The sequence below is a fragment of the Diuraphis noxia genome, unplaced genomic scaffold, assembly GCF_037042655.1.
Source record: "Diuraphis noxia isolate RWA-SAM2 unplaced genomic scaffold, SU_Dnox_SAM2 contig0005, whole genome shotgun sequence".
NCBI classification, from domain to species: domain Eukaryota; kingdom Metazoa; phylum Arthropoda; class Insecta; order Hemiptera; family Aphididae; genus Diuraphis; species Diuraphis noxia.
The window spans coordinates 35,003,630-35,030,519 of record NW_028301715.1 but is presented as its reverse complement, the minus strand read 5'-3'; the positions used below and the strand labels follow the sequence as shown (position 1 = coordinate 35,030,519).

The window sequence follows — 26,890 nt, the reverse complement described above, 5'->3', positions numbered from 1 at the left end:
AGGAGTGTTACACGTACAAGGCCGTAACTAAAAAAAAATTTGGGGGTCCAACATTATTTAAATATAGATACTCAACACTTGTCATTACCTATAACCGCTAAAATGTTTCTACTCTTATAAACTTTAGAGAGGCGGTGAATTCATAACTATTTTTATATTTACAGTTATGCAAATATAAAAAAATTACAGGGGGCATCAAGTTTGTAAAACATTTGATAGCATAGATTGAAATATTATGCAATTTAATATACATCGAAAACCCAAATACTTGTTATATTCTTTTTAAAAATAAAAATGTACAATTTTCATATAGTATTTGATCAAGAAATAGTTCTAATAATATATATTTAATGTCTTATGATATGGCGTGTCTTCCAAAATTGCAGCATTTTCTCTCCGATAACCCCATAGATAAGTATCAACCATAATAGAATTGCAAATCTTATGTGTATTATATTTTGCCATCAATTTTTTCACTTCATTTACAACATAATCAACTGCTACAATAGAAGCTGCTCTAATTTCCACTTCTTCTGGTGCTCCATGTTTAAGAAGAATACCTGTGTTAATAAAATTAAAAATAAATTACATGGCATGACATAACGTCATTGATATGAAAAAACCTCCCATGTGCTAAATTTGCAAATTTGAAATTTAGGTATCCCTGGATTCAGAATAAATAGGCAGTCATTTTGACAAAAACTGTGGTATATCAGTCGTAGAAATAATGAAAAATAATAAACAATTTCTCTTATGTGTTAACCAAACATACATTTTTCATATTTCCTGAAAATTAGGTTTAAGCACATGGGAGGTTTTTTCGTGTCAACGATGATGTTTAATATTTAACTAAATATAATTCTAACTTACCTTGTTTTAGAGTATCTTTTAATTTGTCTGAATATTCCAAAATACCAAAGTATAATAGAACTTGAGGGACTCTGTAATGCATAAAAATTTCGGATATTAGTAATAATCATCTATAATAAGTGATTTATTAATAATTAATCAAATAGGCAAATTTAAATAGATTACAAAATGCACAATAAAACAAATAAATGTAAATATATGCGTTTAATATACCTATATTTTACCTATAATCTGCAAACATGGTTAAAGTATCTATGTCTCGAAATTCACCATAACCAGTACCTCTGAATGATGACCATATGTCAGCAATCAAAATTTGAGCTCTTTTATAAATAGCAACTAAAAAAAAAAATTGAATTATTTAAATGCAATGTGTTTAATATTCACATTGATAAATAATAATTTATTATATCACCTTTTTGATTGTTATAAATGGATTCATCTCGGAAATGACAAAAATTATTAGAAATTATGTTTAATAAATTTTGAGCAGAATGATTCGCTTCTAATATGCAGTTTACAAAGTTTCCTAACATAAATCATAAAAAATTATATTTTACAAATATTAAGTCTGCTAATAGTACAAAAGGTTATAAAATAAATAAATTTGAATAACACACCATCATATTTTTTTAGTAAAACATCTGCAGATTGTTGTAAACACAAATACCTTTCTTGTAATAGAGGAAGAGTTGTCCCATCATCTCCTAAAAGTATTTCATCCAATTGTTTTCTTGTTAATTCCAAACAAGTTTTCATATCAGTCATTTTTATTCCTTTCTATAAAAAAGGATTATTTCAATTGATTTTTAAATTTACAAAAATAACTTTCTTTTTTTTTAATATTTACAAACTTCTATAGCTCTATTGATTGCAGCACACAATCCAAAATAGCCTGTGTGTTTTTCATTTTTCCAAGTAACACTCCAATGCGATTTATTATTTGGATCAAAAAAACAATAGTTTAAAGAATCAACAATAAATATCCAATTTATTGCTTCTTCGTCTTCATTTTTTGGATGTAATGGACATTTTTTAAACTCATCAAGAGTCAACTTTTCTTCTTTTATTAATGTATAAATCTAAAATAACAAAAATGTATTATTAGAATATTGAAAATTTAGCATTCCAAGTAAATAATATTGTGGAATGGTTTGTAAATACTTAATAAATGTATAATATATATAAAAATACAGGATATTCACTAACTAAGCATGCTTAACCCATTTTTCGTTAATAATAAATTCGTTCAAATTCTGATTTTTAGAAGAAAATATGGTCTTTAAGTATGTCAGTAGAATTACAAAAACCAAATTTTGAATAACTAAATTATTGTATAAAAAAGGGAGTTAAAATGTTTGATGAATAACCTTGTAACTATATTATATCATGAATAATTGGTAAATTTAAAATTGAAGTTGTCCACAACATTTTATCTATATTTTAATTGACTTACATTAAATAATAATTATATAATTAAAAATCTAAATGTTAAGAAGGAGTCACACACACGTATGTATCCTCTCCATTTTACAAACATAAAATTTACTAATATAGCAAATTCAAGGTGGTGTCTTTTTATTTCTTAATAATAATAAGCATTAAAATGTAATGATAAGCTTAATGATTGATAAAATATTAATGTAATAAGCTAATAAACACAATTATAAAATACCTTTAGTGCCAATTTTGGAATATTTGATGAAATAATTTTCACATCTTTAGATTGACTAATTACTTTTTGACAAGTATCTAATACTTCACTGACCATTTTGTTCTAAGTTTAATAACCGATAATTATGTATCAAATAAAAAAATAAAATAAAATATTATATTTTTTTTAATTGCATAAGATACGTTAAAAACTATTGATCTATCTAATAAATTATGGACGTTAATAATTAAAACAGTACAGACTATTACAGTAGAATAGAGTATTATGTATAATATATTAATTTACTCTGTTCAATAAAAGTCTAGAAGTCGAAGAACCAGTAATGTTAACGTTCAAATGCTCGTCGCTCGACTGTAGATTGAAGAGTGAAGACTGAAGTCTGAACGTGGAACGTCTGAAGTCTGAACCTGAAATAGTGAGTGTGAGATCAAAGTATCAAACACCTGTACTTATTGGTGAGATACTGATTACTGAATTACAACAACTGATTACTATGATAAATAATTATTCTTTATCATGCTGACTACCAAATACCAAGTTACTGCCACATTACTGTCAACGATTATGATATGCCAAGTCAATTTTCTGCTATATTCGGCCCACGACAAAACAGTAAAATATACTAAATAAATCAGAAGTTTTATTTAATAGATCTTTTATTTAATTAAGCATAATTTAAGAATATATCTTTGGTAACCTTCCATCTTGACATCAGCTTCTAAGACCATGTTTCTGCCTATTGGCCATTGGGCATTGACTATTTATGGAATATGAATATTTAATTTTAATCTATAAAGATAAAGAACCTAACCATGGTCTTGTTTGACAATTAGTGTTAACAGCATGCTGTTATCACGGTAAACGGCGGTACATGATTTGTTTACATAATACATAATTTTCGACACTTGATCATTGAGAATAGAGCATAGCGCAAGTGTTCCACACAAAGCATAGCTAGACACTCCTTGAGAAACACTTTGTCAGTGTTTTAATTTTACATGTTGGGTTTAGTTTGCGTTCACCATTGAGTCCGTTACATAAATCACAAGTCCGAAGTCGTCTCTTGGAGATTTTGCTAGTGAACGAAGTGAGCTATTTTTCAGGCGTTCCTGTTTCTGACGATGATTTATTCCGAGGACAGCGAGGGGATGACGCAAGACGTTTTCAAAGCAATATTCGTCAACGATTTCGATGGCCTCCAAAAGATCTATGCCAAACATGATCTGAGCACTGATATACTGGACGAACATGGCATGACGCCGCTCCAACATGCCGCATACAAGGGTAACGAGCAAATCGTCCGTTGGCTGTTGAACAGAGTAAGTTAGATTATTTTTTGTTGTTTTCCATTATTGATTGTTTTATCCATTATAGGGCGCTGATGTTAATTCAGGTAAACACAAGTACCAGTACACTGCTCTGCATTTTGCTGCTCTCAGTGGTAACCCTGTGGTGTGCAGCCTGCTGTTGGCTGCTGGTGCCAAAAGCGAGCTGACCAATACTGTCGGTCGTACAGCTTCACAAATGGGTGCTTTTGTAGGTGAGTACATATAGGTTAGTATATCCTATGTGCTAGGTATTAATTTATTATTTACAGGAAATCACAACTGTGTGGCAGTAATCAGCAATTATGTACCAGAAGAAGAAGTCACTTGTTACACATTACCTGACTCAAATGAAAACGAACCAAAGTTACCACCAGAGTTAGCCCAACCTGTTCACAAATTTATTATGATGGTATTATTATAATTAATATTGGCAATATCATATAATCAGATTTCAATGAGTATGATAACTAATCATTGTACCATAATATTTTATAGACCAACATCCATCCAGTGAAAGTAGCTCTAGAAATACCTCCAGTTTTCCTGATCGATGATAATTCGTCAAAAATTTTCAAAGTGCTGAATTTGATGTGTGAACGTGAAATCAACAAACAACTAGAGACTAATGAAGTGATGGCTTTTAAGTTTCATTACTTAGCCAGCATTCTGATTGAAGTTGCCAAATATAAGTAATTTCATTCTAAGAGTTAACAATACAATATAAATTACAAAATATTTTTTATCTTTTATTTATAGTGATATGAAAAGTGAAAAACAATCAGATCCAAAGGAATTATTTATTAAGAAAATATTAAAAAGTGACATTTATTCCGAACAGTTTCTAAAGGATTGTATTAGAATGTTTCCATTTAGAGATTGTACAATTTTTAGACAGGTAAAATTATTCTCCTTAGTAGCATTGAATGTTATATTTATTTTAGATTGGGCATATCCTAGAATACTCAACTAGTGATAAATCCCCTAGGTACTTAAAATAAATTAAACAATAAAATGATAAAAATAGTATAATGTTAAGTTACCTATTTTATAATGGTAAGCTTACTAAATAAAATCCTTATAAAACTACTAAACTCTTGCACTTATGTCAATTAATTGATTAACTAGATTTTTGTAAACTATTTTAAGTATACATTTTTATAGTTTAATACATTATTTTATATGGATCTTAAATTCCTAACATTGATTTTTATTTATAAAATTCAGTGTATGATAATATAATAATGTATGTAATATAAATATTACTATTTATTTGTAGATGGTTGCTAGTCTGACACGAGGTAAAGATAGCATGACAGCCCTCAACGTTATTCTGGTAATGATTGGAAATAGACGCGGTATGGGTGTAGATTCTTTTGGTGATGAACGTATATGTGGTACATGCGCTGAAAATAATGCTACCAAAAAATGTGCCAAATGCAAAGCTGTACAATATTGCGACCGTGAGTGTCAACGTATCCATTGGTTTGTTCACAAAAAAGAGTGTAACAGAGAGGCCAGTAACAATGGAACCTTACAGACATCTGTAGACAGTTCACATGTAGCTGAAAGTTTATCTGGACTAGGGATTAACTAAATTTCGACACAAACAACTCAAGTAACATTATGCTATGTATAATTATATGCTATATAATATAATGTACCTATGCATAATCATTTAACGATTGATTGACAGCATATGTTTTGCGTATTAAATTTAGACTAACATGAATGTAGAATTGTTGTTAAGTAATTTGAAAATATGTGTCATAATACAATTTGTATAAATCATGTCATTTAGAAGCCTTTGATAATAGCTTTAATATTGTCATCAAAAACCATATAATATTATAGAAGTTTGTGTGGTAAAACATTTTTGACCTTTATGCTATGTTTGTTAGACAGTGTTTTGATTTTGACATGTTTTGTTTCCAATAAGTAATTCTGTACCTGTTTTTGAAACATTTTTTCTAATGAATATTATGCTATTAATTTGATTCAATACAACCTGCACTTGTTCAACAAATTTTGTCTAAATATATTGAGTAATAAAACATTGTTTGCTATTTTGTGTGTTTTCAATTAGACATGATATATCTATTTATTATTGGTCATAAGTTTTGATTTTATAATAGGTAACGTTATATTGTTATATCATGCGAATGTTAAAGTTAAGAAAATTAAATAACAATTAATGTAAAATAAAATAATACTACTACAAATAATTTGTTTGTATAATTGACTAAAAGTTATTTTATATCTATTAATTCATGATGTATACATATTGCATTAAAAATCTAAAATGAATTCTAAAAACCAATAATTGTAAAGTTATTGTTAAACAACTGAAGGGCTTACATAAAACATATAATATTATATAAACATAATCAATGACAAATATTTTAATTTTATTAAAAGTTAAATAAGGAAAAAAAGTGCAATATACCTAGTGATAATAATATAACAGGTATTACCAATTGCTACAAAATCATTTTCAGATTCGACGAATATTATATTTCCAAAATTGAAAATGTGCATGTTTAATAGCCGATGAACGGTGTCGACAATATTCACACACACACACACTGCAGAGTCGGTATCGGTGACTAAAAAAACTATTGATTTCGTTAAGTCATTCCTCGTTCATTGATTTTGTTGGACAAACACTGAGATCGCTTCCTTTATGGTGGTGTTTGTCGTCATGGACTTGGATAGGAGCGGTTCGTTAGTCAACGGGCTACTGAATTTGCCTCGGTGGAACCACGACACCAATGCCGATCTATCGTAAGTATGTCCGTCTATATTGAGAAGAAAAAAAATTATTTAAATGTATTGTTTTTGCGCTCCATTCGTTATTAATATAATATAGACAATGCGCGCCCAACTCGCGGCACAGTGTGCGAATCCGACACTCGGAAGTATTGAAACCGGTCGATGAATAGATCTACAGGTCAGCCGTAGAACGAACGAGCGAAATGTTTTTTGTTCACCCGATTTTAAGTTTCTTCTTTCGAACACCGTTCCCTAAAAAAGGGGTATTTAATGGGGCGCAAGGGATCCGTTGCCCTCGCCCGTTCATTTGCACTTTTTTTTTATTATATCGGTTGTAGAAGCACGCACCTTTAAGGCTTTAAGCCATGTGTATGCATCAACAATGCCCCAATATTTAATCTATTCGGATCGTAGGCCTACCTGAACATATCACGGGGTCTCTGAAGATCTGCTGCGTTATCGGACAGATGAACTCGTCGGGTATATCAATTGATGACGATAGCTTAGACAGTGCCACTTCCAAGTCTCGTTTGTCGTCATCATCTGCAAACGAAAATCATTGCCTTTAGTCGGACCTGTATATAGTATCATAAATTAAAATAATAAAATATATCAATAAATACTATTCCACAGTACCCGAGTGGGCGCCAAACAAGTATGATTTTGGGCCCGGGTACAAATAATAATGAATCCGGCCCCATTCGTGTGTTTTATAATTTAGTATAGGAAACGTAGGTGTACTATAATATCCGCCAGTGGCCCATTATTGTTCCGCCGGTTGTCGTTTTGCGCGTCAATTATTCTTCAATAATAGAAATGAAAAAAAGGTGTGCACACCCAAAGCGCAAGTTACTTTACTCACGTAATATTTAATTACGTACCTATAGTAATTTAATTCATGTATATCAGTCATTATTTTATTATACGTGCGTTTGTGTATGAACAATTAATATACAAATTTGAAAAAAGGTTTTATAAGAAAGCAATATAAAACAATGACTTTTCCTTAAGGATTTCGTCCGTTGGCGCCCGCCTGGAAGGAGAAAGCTGTGCACATTTGCCGTAAACATGTATTTTCTGAAATTTTTTTTATATAATATACCTATTATGGTAATAAATAATAATTAATACATAACAAATTGAATAAGTGGTTATATGATAAAAAAATAAATGATTCTCATAATAACAAATCCTGTCAATCCAATACCTATTTAACAATTAATTGATATTGTATACATTTTTACGTATATTTACAAGCTTCCTCCTCCCAGCGGATAGTCTACTGTCTATTGCTGAGGGTGACTGTTTTCGATTAAATAATTATCAATCACACAGACGAGTGGAGGGCCGGACAATGAACCATACCTAGGTATATGATAATAATTGCTTTTACCTAATATTATGCGGTAACTCTAACACACTTACCAGCCATGCCGTTTAATCGTGCTCCGCGTGTTTCAAATGACGCCTATCAATTAAAAAAAAACTACAAAGTATAATGTTTTCTTATAAATATATCATGGTAATTCGTGCCACGGTGGTCAAACTGGCGTAAACTACCTTCATAAGTGCATGTACATATTATAATCTGATACGAATAATATAATAATATCTACATAAAATTAAATAAATACAAGATTATAATATGCATTTTACTATTTTAGGCCCAAGAAAAATAATAACGCCTAAAATATAGGTAGGTACATTCATATTTATATGCGCAGACATAATATGTGGATAGTGTGTACCTACCTATTCACTGTACTAGTGTGTTATAAACTTATAAATATATTATACCGTGATAAGTTACCTAATATTTTGCGAATTAAATGCGCTGTAGTTACTTACCGATTTCCTAATTGTCGTGGTGTCTTCATCGTCCAACGGCAAATTCCATAAAAACAGCGCTTTGTCCAGCGACCCTAAAATCACAGAATCATGTGCTAAAATATTGTTAACGATTTTGCATCAACAGACTACCAACAGGCATTTCATTAACTTTGACCTATTATAGAGTCACAGTTTAACGATGGTAAAAATATAAAATTATAGATAACTATTAGATATATGTATCTACGTATTGCTCACTAGTTAGGTCCATAAATACAATATACATATTATTATAATTTATAATAATATCTACAAATAATTGTATATACCTATATATGTAACCTATTGTAAACCAACGCCAATGGCCTTTGACGCCGAGGCTTAATATAAATAATAATAATATCTACCGTATATCATCGTGGAGATATTAACAATATTATAACGATTTTATATTTACACTATATTATGTACATTGTACACTGTAGCTGCGTCGTGAGTGTTGGTGTGTCTATTTTTATTGTAATTTTCTTTCAAAAACTATCATACTTATAATTATTATAGTTCAAATTCGTTTTAAAAAAACAAACGAATTTAATTACATAAACAGTGTATTATATTATTATTATTAGATATTAATTACACCAGATTCAATAATTGTATGTAAAATTGATAATTAGGTAGGAATTGTTATAATAACCTGTAGCTAATATTTTATTATTTGACGAAAATGAGCAACAAGTGAGAATGCCGTCTTTGGGATCGATGACATGCAGACAATCTCCAGTTTTCTATAAGATAATAAAAAAAAAGCATTTAAAATATACACGCTATAAGAAATAAATAACATGAAATAGCAGCAAAGATATGAAAATATATCAGGAGACGTTCAAGCCTTCAGAGTATTTTTTAATACATTTTTTAATTAAACACTTATATTCTATAAAAATATTTTTAAGGAGGCCTAGCCTCATAGGCACAAATAGTGTTTGAGATTTGTTGAGGGACTCCAGAAGCTCAGGTTTATATTTAACACTTTACTGACACTTATAAAGTAGTGTATGTATGACATTAGTTTTTTTTTTTTTTTGGGGGGGGGAGGGGAGGCTTTACAAACTACAAAGTTTAGACGGATTAGCCTCATATATAGGCTAAGATATTATTATGATATATCGTTTACGTTTACCGTTTGCCATATCCGAGCTGTCATGTCCAGCGAAGTAGACGCCAAGAATGTAGTTATGTGCCGTGGGAACTTGACGCATGTGATGTCACTACCGTGGCCGACAAACTTCATTTTGAATTGAATTTTGTCCTCCAGTAGCCTCCAGGCTTTTACCACGGCGTCACTGCCACCAGTTAACATCATCATCGATCGTGGTTTTCTGGATGGGTCTGCGACACGCGACATTAACGGATCAATAATAGTGCAAATGATGATATAATATTATATTCAATATATATTGATTGAATATCAGGTATAAATAAATAACGTATTAGAGGATTAACACAAAAAAAAAAAGTAAAAAATAAAAATTGTTAAACATACGTGGTGACATAACAAAATAGTTTGCTGTCAAAAACAAAACCACAAATGTGTGTAAATATGTACTTATAGCTATAAACACGGAATATTTTATAATATTGGTACAAAAAATATACAGTAAACTCTCAACTATCCAGAATTAGACGGTTAAATCGCAAAATAATATTCGAAAAATATAAACTGAAACGGAAATGCAGTAATAAATAATCATATAGCTAGTATATTAAAGTGCCTAAATTTCACAAATTTTACTACTGCCCACTTAATTCCACTCTCCAAAATGTTTTGAAATATATTATAGTAGTAGTAGCTAGTAGTGTGTGTAATTAAAAGTAATAGTAATGCAGAATTTTTAATTTGCTGTACTTCACGTTTCATATCATTTTATTACTGCACAAAGTGTGTGTTACAGCATTTAATTATAGCCTATAGGCCTTAGTCCTATATAATACAATTAATTGTATTTAAACAAAGTTATAGGTACTATTTGGCCATTTTTTTCATTTTCCTGACATTTTTAATAAACTTAAACTTATTGACATAAATGTTAAAATATAGTTATTATACCTACATATAAATATATTTTATTATTTTTTTTTTTATTGGAATAAAAGGTATATAAATAATTCTTATAATAGTTCTACGAAATAACTCGAATGATTGAGAACCTAATCTAACTTGATAAATTATTTTTAAATAATAAGAGAAAAGCTAAGTTAATTCAAATGTCAATTAAACTATAGTTAAGTTCATAAGTCGGTTAGAAAATAAATTAACTAGTTAATGCCCAGTGTCCCCGCCTTTGCCTTCATCTATCGTATTTGTATAAAATATAAATATAAATTCTTTAGACGAAGCCATCACAAACACGACCATTTGATGCATACTTTTACCCCAATCTGCCCAAGTATCCAATGGAAAACATCTAGCTATATACCAAAAAAATTCTATTTCAATTGTGAATTTGAAAATCCTTGTGAAAAACTTTTTTAATATTCGAGTTTTGGAAATATTATTGTAGTGCAGACTTATATGGTGGTACAAAGATACTTAAAATATTTCAAGTCTCTAGTTATTATAGTTTAAGCTCTATGATGATCAGTCTTCAGTCAGGAAACGTTCGATTATAAATGTATGTAATAATTGTAATATACATATAGGTACTTTATAATTTATATTACTATTTATGTCAATATAAAAATTTACTCTTGAACGCAAAATGAGCACTTGTTATTCCGATTTCGTGCGCTTTGTCTTGGACTATTGTACTAGTTTTGGATATTATGTGCTTTTTCGGATGTACCGACCAAATTCGAAAGTGTCCTTCCACACAACCGGACATTAAATATCGAGAATCTGGGCTGAACGATACACAAGTGACGTCTTCGTCATTACCGCACAGTTTCCTAAAATAATTTCGATATTAAAATAATAGTATACCAATGTAATGTATACATTGGAATAAAACCGACGTTAAAAAATTATAAAACAAGACAACTAAATTTTATATATTATATGCATATATATTTAGGTAATATAATATAAGTTAGGGACGTTTGGGGTCGGAACTCGAGGGTAGTGCTATGATTGATCAGTGATCACCATATCAGTGATTACTGATTAATGATTATAAACCCATCGTACGTACGCGACTAGCTGTAATGTTTCCACTTTCCACACGAACACAATTTCGTTGTTGCAAGCGACCGCAATCAATTCGGAATTGCCAGAAAACGAACAGGATCGGGCCCCGCCGTACTCAGTGTGTAACGAACCTGTCTGTTCTAGAGTCTGTAAATTTATTTGCAATATAATTTCTAATAAACCTTATTTGAGTATTTTCCACTGTAACGTGGACAGACGGGCAGTTATATACTGAGGAGTGATTTACTAAGTATGACCCTTTAATATTTACCTAATTTATAATAATCTGATTTTTGAAATTTTTATATATTATAGTTATTTGAAGATAGCTTATAGTGTCCTATGATGATACGAACTTCTGTTGTTGTTGTTTTTTTAAAATTAGATCATATTTTTAATGTATACATTTATTAGCAGATAATTTATGTGAGAACTTATTTGATTAAGTAATTCAAAATATTCAAAATGAGTAATTTCTTAGTTATACTAAAAAGTTTACATTAAGGGTAATATAGTCCTTAAAAATATTTTAATAAAAATATAAAATAGTTGTAACATCTATTTGAACCGTTCTTATTTCTTACAAATTTTAAATAGTTTGATCGATTAATTTAGAAACTAGGTACTACAATATTTTTAAATTACCATATATTCCTCCCCTCCCCCCATCATCTTCAAAATGAATCATCATAGACCTATTACCCTTTGTATGAATATAAATTAGTAGAAGTTAAAAAATAACTTTTATTCGTTCTAATTTTGATTTTGATGTTTCAAAATTTTTAGAAAAACTATCCGTGAAACAAATTACGATATAAAAGGAAAGGGGATTACAATTTGAAAAACAAAAGTTTGTATCTTAATCCACTGGATATTTAAATAATTAAAAAATATCAACAATTTGAAAATAATATAGTCACTAAGTAGTAAGTAGGTATATTAATATATTATATATATTTTTTAAATGATTAATAACTACGCATAATTGATATATAACTCTGTGTATATAGGTAAAAATATTGTTAATCTTTACATTCAGTTCCCAAATAATGGTCATTCCGTCCAATGAACAGGTGGCCATGTACGACGAGCACGGAGAGATGGCCATATGTTGTATCGAGTAATGGTGGGCGCGCAACGGCGAGCCTTTGCATTCTTCAGTACGTCCGTTTTCATCAAAATTCCAAACTCTGACAGTCTTGTCACTAAGTAAAGTCGAAAAGAAAAAAAAGATGAAAGAAAATTTCAAATAGAATTTGGAAGTATAATCAGTATTTATCACACTAAAAATGCATTTCAATTTTCTGTTTGATTATGTTTTATTTATACAATTTTGGTATTTTTTACTTTTTTTTTTGGATGGGGGCAGTTAAAAGAGGTGTGTGTTCAAAAAAATAGTATTAGTCACACCTCATAGTCTGCATACGCTTATGGTAATAATAATCGCAAACATATACGTAATATAAATATATAGCGTTACCCGCCGGCCGCCACAAGGTATTTGCATTCGCTGCTGAAGTCACACGAATTCACTGCATTCGTAAACGTACTTAATTTTTCCCTTAGGAACACCTCTGCCTGAATATTGTCACGCTTGATAACATTTACTGCGGACTTTAAGTCCTGAAAATGATTTAACATATTGTTGAATAGGTATAGTTAATATATATTATTGTCGTTATAAATTCTACACAACAGCCAAAAGATAGGTATGCCGTTATTATTATTGTAACAAAACTCACCTCCGACGAGTCGTGTAATTTGGTGTTTAAATTTAAATCGCCTTTCACGTCCCAAACAATTACAGACTTGTCGTTAGACCCTAAAATAATATGACGTACAAATACGTGAGCAAATATAAAACGAAATATTGTGTACGCGTTGTTATTATTTGATTTACATATATATGCATAAGTATGTTATTTTGGTGTAAATATATTATAATGCACATACAACACGATCACAAATTACAATATTATGCTGAGCATGTGTTTACACGAAAAATAGCTCAAATTGTAAGGGTTTGTGTAGCGTGGACATACATAACAAGTCATAGAACCGTTGGCAATTTACCAGTCACAAACAGTGAACCGTCTTGAGAGAATCCACAAGTGTTAACATAACGGGTGTGTCCTTCCAACACTTGTAAGCAAACCGCATTGTTTGACCCGACCATCTTAAAACAATAACACAAAATATAATTTATATAGTGATATTATAATAGGTATTATATCTATATGATTCCATTTTTGTACAAAAAATAATTCGATTCGTTCTGAGAGATACTGTTTACCTCTACGAGGAAGACAAACTCGCATGACCTTCGCTGTTGCATATTACAAACTTAAAACGTAGCAAAATAATATTATGGTTGATTCACAGAACAAATTTTGCGTTGTTGATATAAATATTAGAGTGAATTAACTTTATTATAAGACTTAAAGGTTAGAATCAATTGGTAAGTCTTCACAAATCTTTTGAGTTAATTTTAATACTTTAATAGAATAAATAATATAATTTATAAAACTGTAAATCTGTAAATCGAATAACAACGAAAAAACGCACTAATAAATACCTACATGGTAGGTGACTATTACCTTTAGTAATGGTACCTATATTTTTTCCAAGAACAGTCGAATTATTAACATGATATATATATATATATGATATATATGTATTTATCGTATAAATATGTATAACTGAAAAATATTTTCAGCTTGAAGTTTGATAATAGGTCAATTTAAAGTTATAATATTTTAAATCTAACCATACGGAATTGGTTCTTCTGAACATATATTATCAATGTTGTATACTTGTAAACGAATTTATGACAGAAACAGAACACAAGGGCGTGTTCTCTAAATTAAATATATAATTAAATATATTTAACTAATGGAAGGGGTACAACTTTCTCCTTTCACTATATCTCAAGATACAATACGTTTTATATTTTGCCTCCTCACACTACAAAAAACAAATTTTTAAATAAAATTCTCCGAGATACACTACTGAATCTAACATAATATAATATGACCTTTACCTGCCAAATTCTCGTAGTCTTGTCCATCGATGTGGACGCGAACAGCGTTCCGTCAGCTCCGCCAAAACATACGCTGGTCACCGTAGATGAGTGGCCTTTCAGCGATTGTACTATTTCAACGGAACACTGATGAGAAACTATGTTCTTCTTCCACAGAGTCAGTTGCCAGATTTTTATCAGATGGTCGTTACCACACGTCAGCGCACTGTATACCTTACCCTTACCTGTAACGGTTTGAGGGATATAAGCGTGAACGGATTTAATTTAAGATGCATAATTATTAGGTACGTATAGACATTAGACGTATAATATACTCAAATAATTTCTAAGATTATATTATTTTTTCAACTTGATATAATAAATATTATATTATATACTTACTATGATATATCACTCACTTGTTATTGAAGTGATAGTTGATATGTCAGCGGAATTCACACCCATGTCGTGACAGTCGAATAACACATACAGAGGCGTAATTTTTTCGTAAGTATCACCTGTATAGGTCAGCTCAGAGACTGGCCACACTTTGGCCACCCCCGTCGTATCACCTGTCAACATTATTCTCAAGTCTGAAGAACAACATATCATCGAAATAGCTTCTTCGTGCGCTGTTGCTGTCCTGTAAATATTTCAACAGCTCATTATAATATGCACAGATAAAAAACTGAAAAAATTGTGTATTTATATAGGTATAAAATTATATAAAATTTATCATTTTATGATAAATCATAATTAACGATCATAATAATATCTATTTTCAATTAATGTCCCAAACAATGAATAATATTTGACATAATATTGAACTTAAATAATGTATATGATTCGTAACAGTTCAAATTTGAGAAATTAATTTTAATGAACCTGCAAAACTATATTATAGTGGCATTTTCAACTATTTTTCGAAAGGCGATTTATCAATTTATAAAAGTTACAGTAGATAAAAAATAAAAACAATATAATTAATGATACAATATTAGAATGTTTTTCATTGTGTGTTAAATTGGTTACACGGTAAAAGACATTTTTCGAACAGGGTTTCTTTTTGTTCTACGCACACCTTATTATTGATTTATATTCATTTATTTAATGATAGCTTATGGTATGATAAATATTTTAAAATATAATAATTTATCATTCGAATCAATTCACATAAATTAGAAACTATTCATTTCCAGTTATTTCATTAAAATATGGTTTAAAGTTATTACAATTTACAATAATAACAATAAAATTAATATTAACAGCAATGTACCTAAATTGCCTATACAACACGCCTTTCAAGTATCATAAAACTGAGGTTAGTTCACAGCATGATAGGCTGTATTTATATAAAATGTAATTTAATCATAGTCAGTTAATTTACACCAAATAAATATTATAATCTAGGGGTGGACAAATCATAGTTTACGTTTTATCGTAAGGCTCAAAACATTTTTAATATCTAACACAATAATCGGTATTTTATAAAGATAAAATTATACCTTACAAAATTTAATACGATATTATTGTATATTAATATATTGTTTTGCACTCTACAAATGTCATTAAATTTTATATCTTATTTTATCTACGATTATTGAGAAACATTTTTGTCCAGCTCTTGGCTCTTAGAGAAGAGTATTATTTTTCATTATACTGTGTGGTTCGCGACTCTATTACTGACAACTCTTATTTTATTAATTTAAAAGGATTGAAACCAATTACATTTTTTTAAATAATTAAATACAATTTTGTGGACTTAAATCTATTAAAAAGAAATACAGCAAATAGTATAATATGTATAATATATACAAATAATAATATTAAAAATTACAAAAACAATATAAAAATATAATTTAGACAATAATAATATAGGTAGCAGAAGTAATTTATAGATACAAAATATGGTTACAAAAACAATCAAAAGAAGGAAAATTAAATAGATCTATCTGGATGTCATTAGTTATTTTCATTAATCTATGAATAGGTGAATAAAGTGCATAATTAGTTCTTTGAAAAGGAATGTAAAAAGTATTTGTAGATCTAGTTCGACAATGAGGAACATTAAAATTTAAGCAGCTGAGTAATTCGGGACAATTTAAAAAACCATTTACTATTTTATAAAGAAACTTTAAATCAATGATTTTTCTCTTATTTGCAGCTAGACTGGTCATATTTAATTCGTTTAATAACGGTATATATTGTGAGTGTGGATTACGTGGTATGTTACATTTGTAAGAAACAAAACGAAGAAAACGACTTTGAATAGATTCTAGGCTTTGTATATGAACAACACTTACTTTCATTTACTTACATTCACTATTGCTGTAATCATTAAAATTCTAAGTGAAAAAATGAAATTCTGTATAATATTTTACGTTTACCAGCTCTACTAAATATTGATATAATATAATAATTAATAATCAATAATTTTAAACATTTATTGTATTGTTGTTAAACAAACACTCACAATTTTTTTTTCAATTTGTATAGATTACTTTCTATATAAATTAACAAAACGATTATAGGTACTACATTATATATATAGCTACCTAAATATAATTAGGTATTACAAAACTAATGAATATACAAAAAGTTAAATGATTAAATTTAAATGGTCAACTGCCAATTTATTAGATATTTAACGGTTTGGCGGTATTTATAAGAATATTACTCAATTAAATCTTTAACTTTCTTGTTACTATTTTCAGAGCACACATCAAAAACATTAATATGTAATAAATAATCTAAATAATTATATAGTACATGACTAAAACTATTACAGACTATATTATAGTACTTGATATTATTATATATTCCTACATAAATTAAAATACTATATAGTAAAACTTCTATATAATATGTATATAATTACTAAGTTAAATGGGCGAAAAAAAATTAGTTGGTACTCTAGAAAAATTCATTAAACAGAATTAAATAAACTTGGTTTTAATTTGGTTTGGTTCTAAAAAATATTTAGTTAAACAAAATATTTTATTAAATGGAAGTTTGTATCATACTATTGAAGTTTAACTGTAGGAAGCTTACCTAACCAGCACTCGTCTGAATATATCCCACACACACATTGTCCCATCGTCACCAGCAGATACGAAATATTTGTAATTTCCCATGAAGCATGACGATCTTATACCACCGCAACTATTTTGAACAAAAGTGTGCAAAATTCGTCCCGTCTAAAATGTATATTTAATATTAGAATAATTTTTAGTTTGTGATAATTTATATTGTAGGTAGGTATATTATGTAATATTTACATACCAATCTAAGTAATACACAAATTAACTACCTAAGTACCTACTAAAGAACTATATGAACAAAATATGATATAATAACTTGAAAGCCACAACTCAGATATTTTTTAAGCCATTATGTATGATTGTAAGTATAAGTGATAAATGGTTGAACAGTTTAAATTAGAATTCCTTTTAATACATTATATTACTCCAACGCATGTCTTAAATACATAATTATTAATTATATATACAAACACATAATGAGCGCGCAAATGAAAATGTATACATTCGATAAATTATATAAATAATAGTGGCTTGGCGTTGGTCGTACTCTCAACCGCGGAAATGCTCTAAGTGTACGCATCGGCTGATGTTGCTAGCTTCTGGATGGGTGGCCACTCAGTTTTTTAGCAATAAATCCTCGTTACACATACATTACGTGTTCCAAACCAAACGTTCTCTTCTACAAACAGCTAATGGCCATAGTTGTCGGGCTTATGATCAATAAAAAAAATATATACATGTATAATAGACAATAATTAGAATTTATTTAAAGTGAAATTATGCAAAAAATAATTATTATTCTTTTAATTATTTTCAAACAAAATCAGCAACTAAGTGGTGGGTTATCTAAAAAGACATTGATTTTCAAACTAATCTAACAGCGAACAAATACACCTATATTATATTAATAAATATAAGTGACTAAATAGGCATAAAAATATCAAAGATCAAATAATTACATTAATTACAAATATTTAAAAGCATTTTTTGAATTCGTTCATTTAAAGGTTAAATAACATACAAATATATCATAAATATCACGGTCATTAATGGAACTTGATAATAATTAGTTTCAAATTATGTGATATAATATATACACACCTGACTCCTGTATTATAAAAAGAATTACGTTTTGTGTAATGATTTATTAAATACCATTCGTACAAGGTACAAACCACAGATAACAACATTGTATATTATTATATTTACAGCTTTAATGACATATAAATATATAATTCAATGTATATTATATAGTATTTACTATAAATAATAATAATTAAAAATAAATAATGATCTAAAAATATGATCAGACAAATATACGAAAACATTAATTTTACAGCATATAATATGCATATAAAATTGAATGCATATAATATACATATAAGTACGAACATTTTTTTTATACGTTTCATTGAAAACGTTAATAAGGTATCATAAAAAATGTACGATATTTGATATTATAGACAATATAGACATAACATCACATCGTATAATATGAAATTAAAAAAAAATAAATCAAAGATTATTATTTGTATGTACCTGTTCCTGCATATCATATGAAAATTCAATAATATATTCATATTCGTTTGAATAAAATAATTATATGCACAGGATATGAGATTAATTTTAACAGATGGTTTCGTTGTTTTATAACAATGTTTAAATGTTTATTTGTATGAAGTACGTGTGCTTGTAACAATAATCATTACCGAAACTAAAAAATAAAAAAAACTCTATAAGGAGAAAGCCAATTCTAATAATTGTATGCGTTAAAATATTGGCAGCGAATTGGATATTGTACGATAAGACATAAGGATACATTTTCATATAAACGTGATCACAATGTCTTATAACTAAATGCTTTATCGAACCGATAAATTGTGAGGAAATATGATATAATATTTGTGACAGTTTAACACGCTATGTCGGTTTGAATTTAAAATTCTAGTCAAAACTTAATTTTTAAAATACTCGCATGTAACGATGACGATAATAATATAGAAAACATTTAAAACCGCAAAATATTATATAACATTTATATTTATTTATAGACACTATACAGTAAAACTATAAAAACATTATTTAATTTTGAAAAAACCCGATTATCGATATGGCTTATAAAATAATCGGACAAGTAACGATTATACAATTAAACATTAATCTATTAAAAGGGGTTATTATTGGAGATGATACAGTATAGACGTCATATTCTTATAATCATATTAATAATTATTCATAGGATATCCTCATAGCATTGATTTCAGGCCTTTTTTTCAAACTTCAGCAAGCTTCTCCGGCGTAGAAATAAAATAATAATACAAGTACATTGTACCTGCACAGTACACCTTTACCTCAAAATCGCACAGCGTATTAAAATCGGATAAAATCGATAATCAATATACCTTATAAAATAATCCCACAATATAGAGGTAATACTGAAAAACGTTTTTATTTTATCAAGAGGGAGATGTAAATAATACACATGTAGGTACACATGTACACGTCACATTCTTATTTACTGTTTAGGGAGGCCTCACAACGTTAAAACATATTATTGTTTCATTCGTCCGGTGCTGTAAAAATAAAATGATAATGTACACTCTTACCTCGACATCACAAAGTGTAGTGGTTCCATCTAAAGACGACGTGGCCAATATGGTTGCATCTCCGTCGAATTGTACACTAGTTACCATATACTTGTGGTGTGCAAGTGGCGAATAAGATTTTTCCTCGAAACCGTGGCCGAATCGCCATTCCCACACGCTCACCGTCCGGTCACTGCGACAATAACATTTATGGAAACGGACAATATTATAATTATGATTACTTCATTACTATTAATAATATAGTTTAAAATATAAGTTTTGATAACTCTCGGTGTTTCTTAATAGATATCGTTTTCTGCAATACAAATTTGTTAGCTTTAAAACTTCAAATATTTAACGATCTAACTTAATTACTTAAACAGTGCAGGCGATCACGTTTCAGAGAACGCGCCTTGTTTTATTTATTTATAAAATGTCTAAATATCAAACGCAATGTAAAAGATATTATTATATTATATTATTAAGTACATGTTATGTGTGCACGTCCGTTACCAATGTAATACACGTCATAACATATAGATCTTAACTAAATGAAAACTGATAACCATATCGATAGAAAAATCATCAAAGCGCTCTATAATGGCATCACGAATAAATAATGGAACATTTACCCACGATTTATGCAAGGTTTATACTTATTTGTTATAATTTAGAATACCTACCGGCTACTGATAAGTATTATAATTTATAACCAATAATAGACGGATTCGTGATTTATAGTATTTATAGTTGATTTTGGCTAAAAGATAAGTCGTTTATTCGTGCGTCGTTATATTTTATGAAGGTATTCTTGTTGTTTGATGTTGAGCATAAAATATTTTACTATAATTCATTGACACATGTGAATAAATAATAAAATATAGTATCTTGCTGATTATTGTAAGAAATTGTACGTCTATTGACTATTACTCTATTCCAATTTATATTATTTTTTTTGTAAACTAAAATATTTTTTAATCCTAAAATCCATATCTTCAACATTTTTTGAAACTTTTAGTTGAATGATTTGTATTCTACTTATTAGTTATTTTCCACATAATAACCTGTACGAACTGAAAAATCCAATTAATATAATATTTTCGGATTAGTGAAGTGACAAGTGAAGTGTAGGTATATAAATATCATAAAATATTGTAGGTATACTAACTATAAGAGCCTAAAATAGGTATTTTACCATATCTATTATTAGATAATTTAACTATAACAAACGAGAAAAGTATTTTTAAAAAGGCTACGTACTGAGTCCCAATAAAACCATTCAGCACGAATTGAGCCCCTGGTAGTTTTCAAGTAGGTACCTATACTATAGCTAATGGTATATTTTTCGGTTATAGTCTGAACTCAATCAGTATTGTATTTTTTTCCCCCGGTGACCCGGCACCGTTCGAAAAAGTATTCAAAGAGGAGTTTCAACCCCCCCCCCCCCCCCCCCGTAGTTTAAATCTTGATTTTGACATTGTACACAACATTGTATACAACCTAAATCGGTGTTGTACGATTGAGAACGTTTTATCTTTTTAGCAACACGATTGAGAACGATTGTCGGCAGATCAAGGAAACAATATTTTGTACCTTAAAATCAAACTTTTGAGCGACGTTGTCATTTATCTTAACTTTTAGTAATAATTTTTAGGGCTGGGATTTCGATGTAAGGACATCTTTTTTTTTGTGTTTTGAACTGTTGCTGATTAAAACTGATATTTTTGCATTTATTGACAAAATTCACCTTAAATTTGTTTATAAAATGAACGAAAATTCTTGCGATTAACAAAAGTTATTCGGCAGGTTTTTTGATTTTGGTGTGAATTGATGTTTTTAAATTTTTAATCTTAAACTGACAAATAAAAATACAAGTATATTGTAAATAAATATTTATTTTAATCTTAAAAAAATGCCTTAAGCTGACAAATAAGTGATAAATGTATTGATTTTACAATGAAGTGTGTGTTTATTATTATTTCTCAAATTTAATTCCACGTAAGTTTATCCTGTAACCAAAAACTTAAAGATAATAATTGATATCTATTATATATATTGTATATTTTATCTCTATTTTGTATTTTTAATTAATGTAGCAACGTTACATAAAAGTTAACAGGTAACAACGTTCTCAATCGTGCCTACCCATCTATATTAGGTACCTATATACTATATTACTATGTAATAAAAGTATATAATATATACGGACTGAAGCTCCTAAGACAACAAAAATTGCCTTACCTAGACCCGATAGCCAGATGATATTTTTTGGAAAAACAACATTTGGTCACGTCGCTTGCGTGTTTGCGAATGGTTTGGATACGTTTGGTGGCGACGGGGACGTCCGTAGCGCATGTGATGGCGGCCGAGGACATGACGGCGCGGCACAAAGGCCGTGACTGAATGAACGCGGAAAAATGCTATACACAGCGTATGTATGACGCGTGCTATATATAATAATTTATATGCCAATATGAAGTACCTGCTGCAGGTCAACGGCGGCGCATCGTCGTTAGGTAAACACTAATTATGACGACATTCACGTAACTACCTGCTACAGAATATTGTGGAAAATTATTATACGACCAATTTTTTTACCTACGCATATTTATTATTAATTCCGACTTGGCGGATTATTTATACTGTACAGTGTACGGTATACCATAATATAATATCAATATCTATAATTTTATAGTGATGTCACACAACTTCATCGCCGGCCTTAGTTGATGTATTTAAGTTACAAGAAGACACAAATAATTAATATTGACATGCGAAATGTAGCTTATATGGCTAAAAATTTTTTTTTTTTTTATTAACATAAAGGCTTCAATTACTAGGATTTATATACTATTATAATTGTATTTTTCAATTAGTATAATTATTATGGAATTTCAATTGTTGATCATACTTCTATATAATATATTATAATATGTGTATTTCACTGTACTCTTTATAAACCACTAGTCGCCTCATCGAACCAGATGAATAGTTCTTATATATTATTATGTGTGATAAAGTTTTTTTTTTTCTACAAATATGCGATGATTAAAGTAAACATTGTATTATATTATAATACAATATATATTTTTTATCACTGAAAAGAGACCATTATTTTTCATATTTTTAATTATCTTTTTTGCTATTATACTGACGTGTAATATAGTAATACAGTGGTCACCGCTTATTATGATCACGGTTAATGTTATCAATAGTCTATTGTTATCGAAAAGTATAAGTACGGGCCAAATGTATACTTATATGTGTAAATTTTAACGGTTATTGCAATTAATACGCCGAATAATGTTATTAGAAAATTGGTTGAAAATCGATGAAAATATAACTACTACATCGTCTACATCAAATTTTACTGAAGACGGTATAGTACATGCTTTATCTCTATCAATTCTTTGAGAAATTGAAAACGAAGAAATTGAGCTCGAGCCACAAACAGTTACTGAAAAAACGCCTAAGTTCTTTTGAAATGAGAGAGGCCCTACGAGTATTATGAAGAGGAGTGCAACAACACTTATCCAATTTTGAATTAAAATATAAATATGAGCATTTTATCAATGATCTTTTAACGGTAAAAAAAACAAATATCAATTAAAAAATTCTATAGTTCAAGTTAGTAGTAGTTAATATTTATTCATTTTATTTTATTTTTTTAACAATTTTAAATTTTGTATACCTACATAATATGTACATTAATTAGTAATCAATAATAAAAAATTAAATAATTAATTTTTTTAATAACTATGTGTACATAAAATTAAACACTAGGTACACCATTGTTATTATTTTTTCAACTTTCGTTTAGTGTTATCAATCGGATTATGTTATCAGTTACCTATGTCCCGTACCAAAGTGATTACATTAAGCGGCGACCACTGTATATATTTTCATATTATACAGAGCGATTCAACCAACATGGTCATAACACTCATAACCATCATATTTCTTCAATAACGCAGTTATTTAAAATCTGGAAATGTTTAATAGCTTTCATAGTTATAGTATGTGTTATTATTTATTTAGAAGTGTTTATATATTTAAATGTGTAAAATACTTATACTACAATGTTTTTTCCTAGTAGATTTATTTGTGAATAGTTATAATATCAAATATACGAGTATGTCATAGGGATTATTATATTTATGTTCTCATCGAGTTTATTTATTCGTGTTTTTTAAATTGAAATTTATATTAATACCTTAACAAATAAAATAAAAGCCAATGAAAAATTACTTCTAAGAGGTTTTTGATATTTTATGCATTTTAAATGAGAGTCACCTTGACCGTCTAATAAACAATCAACAATCAATATTGGTTATAACTTATAGGGAAAGGTTAATGTAAATAATTCAATATCTTTCAAAGTCTAGTAAATAGCAATAAGAATATTAATTATACTACAGGAATTATAAGTCTTAAATTTTAAGATTTTATAATGGTACAATTCTAAAAGAGTCTCATAAGTTATAATATTATGCGTTACCTATCGTGGCTAATAAAGTGTTCATTAAATTATTTATATTTTTACTATTATAAACTTTAGATATAATTGCCGATAGTATTATAAATATATATTTAATATATAAAAGCAATTATTTTTAAAAATTATCTATTTTATTAGTTTTAAATTTTTAATATTCATTCTTAAATACTTGATGAACCTAAAATATAGTTTATTTAAATAAATTTTTTCTGTTTTTTGAAATTAATCACAAATTTTACTTTTTATAAAAAAAGAATATTACTATGTAGTTTAAAATATATTATATAATTTATATAACATAATTTATATAAGCTTTTTCAAATACTTTTTAATTTTAAGAATAAACAATTGACTACATAGGTACGGGATAGATTTACGCCGACACTCACAAAGGGCACCGCACTGCGACTGTACTGGCACCCCACAGTTGGTTGGCCCTTACGGGTACAGTACTGGCCATAATTTTATCAAGTACTACACCAGTACTGAAAAACTAGTACTGGTAACCAGTGTGCAGCCAGTGTTGACTCAATACTGGCATACTACGGGCACTGAAAGAATTTCCTAGTGGATTTTGCGCTGCAGCAATCCATGGATCGATAGGTACCAATATCGAGGTTATCAGACTTTTTATTCGGAAGTTATGATTTTTCGTGTGTTTTTTTAATTAGAAAATTACGTAGTTACGTGGTTTTTAATATTGGGTTTTAGTTCGATCACTACGAAAATCGAGATTGGTATATTTTGGCGTACGATGATTTAAAATGGATCTTCGGTCGTACGGCTATTATTTCACCCGTAATCGGAGTTACAAAAAGTGAAAAAACGCATTACGTGATTTTTCGTTAACCATACGTTTCCTTGTATAGTATACGCCCGTTTAACGTTTTAAGTAAAAATTATTTTGAACATTTTTGGTATAAGAAGCTGTGTAGCTCATTATTTATTAATGTATATCGATACGTATATAAGAATAAAATATTAAAAACAAAAACTATATAAATAGGTATATAAAATTAGGTCAATTTGCTCTATAATAGTCTAATATAATATTTAAGCTAACAACATAAAACTGGAACGGCTTGATGTAAATTATTGGATTTACTTGTGATACACCTGCAACATCATTTCTTAAGCAGTGTAAAGGTCATAGAGGCTTTTATGCTTGCGAGCGGTGTGAAATTAAAGGCAAGACTAAAAACAAAAGAAGAGTATATCCCAGTGTAAATTCTAAACGACGCACTAAAAAAAGTTTTATTAAAAAACGACAAGCTGAACACCATCTGGGAGAAAGATCACCTTTATTAAGTATACCACACTTTGACCCTGTAAAATCAGTATTCTTAGATTCCATGCATTTGCTATACTTGGGAGTAATGAAATGGATATTACATAAACTGCTCAGGACAAAAAGAGTTGATCGTAGATGCAAAATTTCTCGTCCAAAAAAAATTCTTTTAAATTCTACTTTAAAAATATTTTCTAGATTTGTGCCTAAAGATTTTCAAAGAAAAAAGTTTGAATTAGATGCGCTTAGTAACTGGAAGGCAACACAGTTTCGTTTCTTTTTACATTACTGTGATGGTGCTTTGGTGCTACGTAAATGCCTTTCTAAAAATATGTATCATCATTTTCTACTATTAGTAGTTGCGTGTAGAATATTTTGTGATCCTGAACTATGCACTACCAAAGTCAACTATGCAAGAGAATTATTGAAGAAGTTTTTTGAGCTTCTTCCTTCATGTTATGGAACAGATTCACAACTGATGAATAATCACAACCTAATTCACTTGGCAGACGATGTGGAACACTCAAAAATTAATTTATCTAAAATTTCAGCATTTCCGTTTGAAAATTGTCTCGGTAAAATCAAACGATAGATTGTTGGAAAAAATAATCCTTTGGCTCAGTTGATTAGAAGAATGTCTGAACAGAAAACATGTCCACTAACAGCTAAGAAGAATGCTATACATAAAAAAAAATATCTTACTGTTAACCCTGATATTTTACATACAAATAAGAACAATGTTAAAAGTGTTATTTTAAATGGAGTTAAATTAAGTAATTTTAGACCCAATAATGTTGTTT

General features: G+C 28.9%; 3 protein-coding genes across 9 annotated transcripts; 1 reads left to right on the top strand and 2 right to left on the bottom strand.

Moving 5' to 3' along the window:
* Positions 1–225: 225 nt before the first annotated feature.
* On the bottom strand, positions 226–3,018 carry LOC107166718 (queuosine 5'-phosphate N-glycosylase/hydrolase). Its single transcript, XM_015515493.2, has 8 exons — positions 2,831–3,018; positions 2,546–2,647; positions 1,725–1,952; positions 1,491–1,650; positions 1,286–1,399; positions 1,095–1,209; positions 871–941; positions 226–560 (listed from the first exon to the last, which is right to left on the bottom strand). Exons 2-8 carry the CDS (start codon positions 2,639–2,641, stop codon positions 334–336), a joined length of 1,011 nt encoding a protein of 336 aa, XP_015370979.2. The 5' UTR covers positions 2,642–2,647; positions 2,831–3,018; the 3' UTR covers positions 226–333.
* Positions 2,831–22,706, bottom strand: LOC107166715 (WD repeat, SAM and U-box domain-containing protein 1-like). Of its 7 annotated transcripts, none has more exons than XM_089228696.1 (19): positions 22,546–22,699; positions 20,326–20,497; positions 17,730–17,875; positions 15,098–15,321; positions 14,700–14,923; positions 13,733–13,835; positions 13,402–13,481; positions 13,140–13,282; positions 12,693–12,864; positions 11,664–11,806; positions 11,222–11,421; positions 9,656–9,864; positions 9,170–9,260; positions 8,491–8,564; positions 8,068–8,110; positions 7,063–7,185; positions 3,243–6,668; positions 3,038–3,167; positions 2,831–2,952 (listed from the first exon to the last, which is right to left on the bottom strand). In XM_089228696.1, the coding sequence occupies exons 1-17, from the start codon at positions 22,677–22,679 to the stop codon at positions 6,514–6,516; spliced, it is 2,436 nt and encodes an 811-aa protein (XP_089084822.1). In that variant the 5' UTR covers positions 22,680–22,699; the 3' UTR covers positions 2,831–2,952; positions 3,038–3,167; positions 3,243–6,513. The 7 variants fall into 7 exon arrangements, with proteins under 7 accessions (XP_089084822.1, XP_089084823.1, XP_089084825.1 ...); XM_089228697.1 differs by having other exon boundaries at positions 3,080–3,167; XM_089228699.1 differs by having other exon boundaries at positions 3,038–6,668; positions 22,546–22,706.
* Positions 3,667–5,936, top strand: LOC107166717 (ankyrin repeat and MYND domain-containing protein 2). Its single transcript, XM_015515490.2, has 6 exons — positions 3,667–3,864; positions 3,920–4,085; positions 4,143–4,282; positions 4,369–4,562; positions 4,630–4,768; positions 5,150–5,936. Exons 1-6 carry the CDS (start codon positions 3,667–3,669, stop codon positions 5,465–5,467), a joined length of 1,155 nt encoding a protein of 384 aa, XP_015370976.1. The 3' UTR covers positions 5,468–5,936.
* Positions 22,707–26,890: the final 4,184 nt, after the last annotated feature.

Bases quoted from the DNA above. Each gene is read 5' to 3' on its own strand.
- LOC107166718 (XM_015515493.2), bottom strand. From the start codon at position 2,641: ATGGTCAGTGAAGTATTAGATACTTGTCAAAAAGTAATTAGTCAATCT. The intron at 942-1,094 runs GTAAAATATAGG...TATGCATTACAG, and splicing joins ACCATGTTTGCAGATTATAG to AGTCCCTCAAGTTCTATTAT. The intron at 561-870 runs GTAAGTTAGAAT...TTATTAACACAG, and splicing joins AAAAGATACTCTAAAACAAG to GTATTCTTCTTAAACATGGA.
- LOC107166717 (XM_015515490.2), top strand. From the start codon at position 3,667: ATGATTTATTCCGAGGACAGCGAGGGGATGACGCAAGACGTTTTCAAA. The intron at 4,563-4,629 runs GTAATTTCATTC...TTTTATTTATAG, and splicing joins ATTGAAGTTGCCAAATATAA to TGATATGAAAAGTGAAAAAC. The intron at 4,769-5,149 runs GTAAAATTATTC...ATTTATTTGTAG, and splicing joins ATTGTACAATTTTTAGACAG to ATGGTTGCTAGTCTGACACG.
- LOC107166715 (XM_089228699.1), bottom strand. From the start codon at position 22,679: ATGTCCTCGGCCGCCATCACATGCGCTACGGACGTCCCCGTCGCCACC. The intron at 14,924-15,097 runs GTGAGTGATATA...AAACCGTTACAG, and splicing joins AACTATCACTTCAATAACAA to GTAAGGGTAAGGTATACAGT. The intron at 8,111-8,490 runs GTAAGTAACTAC...TTTAATTGATAG, and splicing joins CCACGACAATTAGGAAATCG to GCGTCATTTGAAACACGCGG.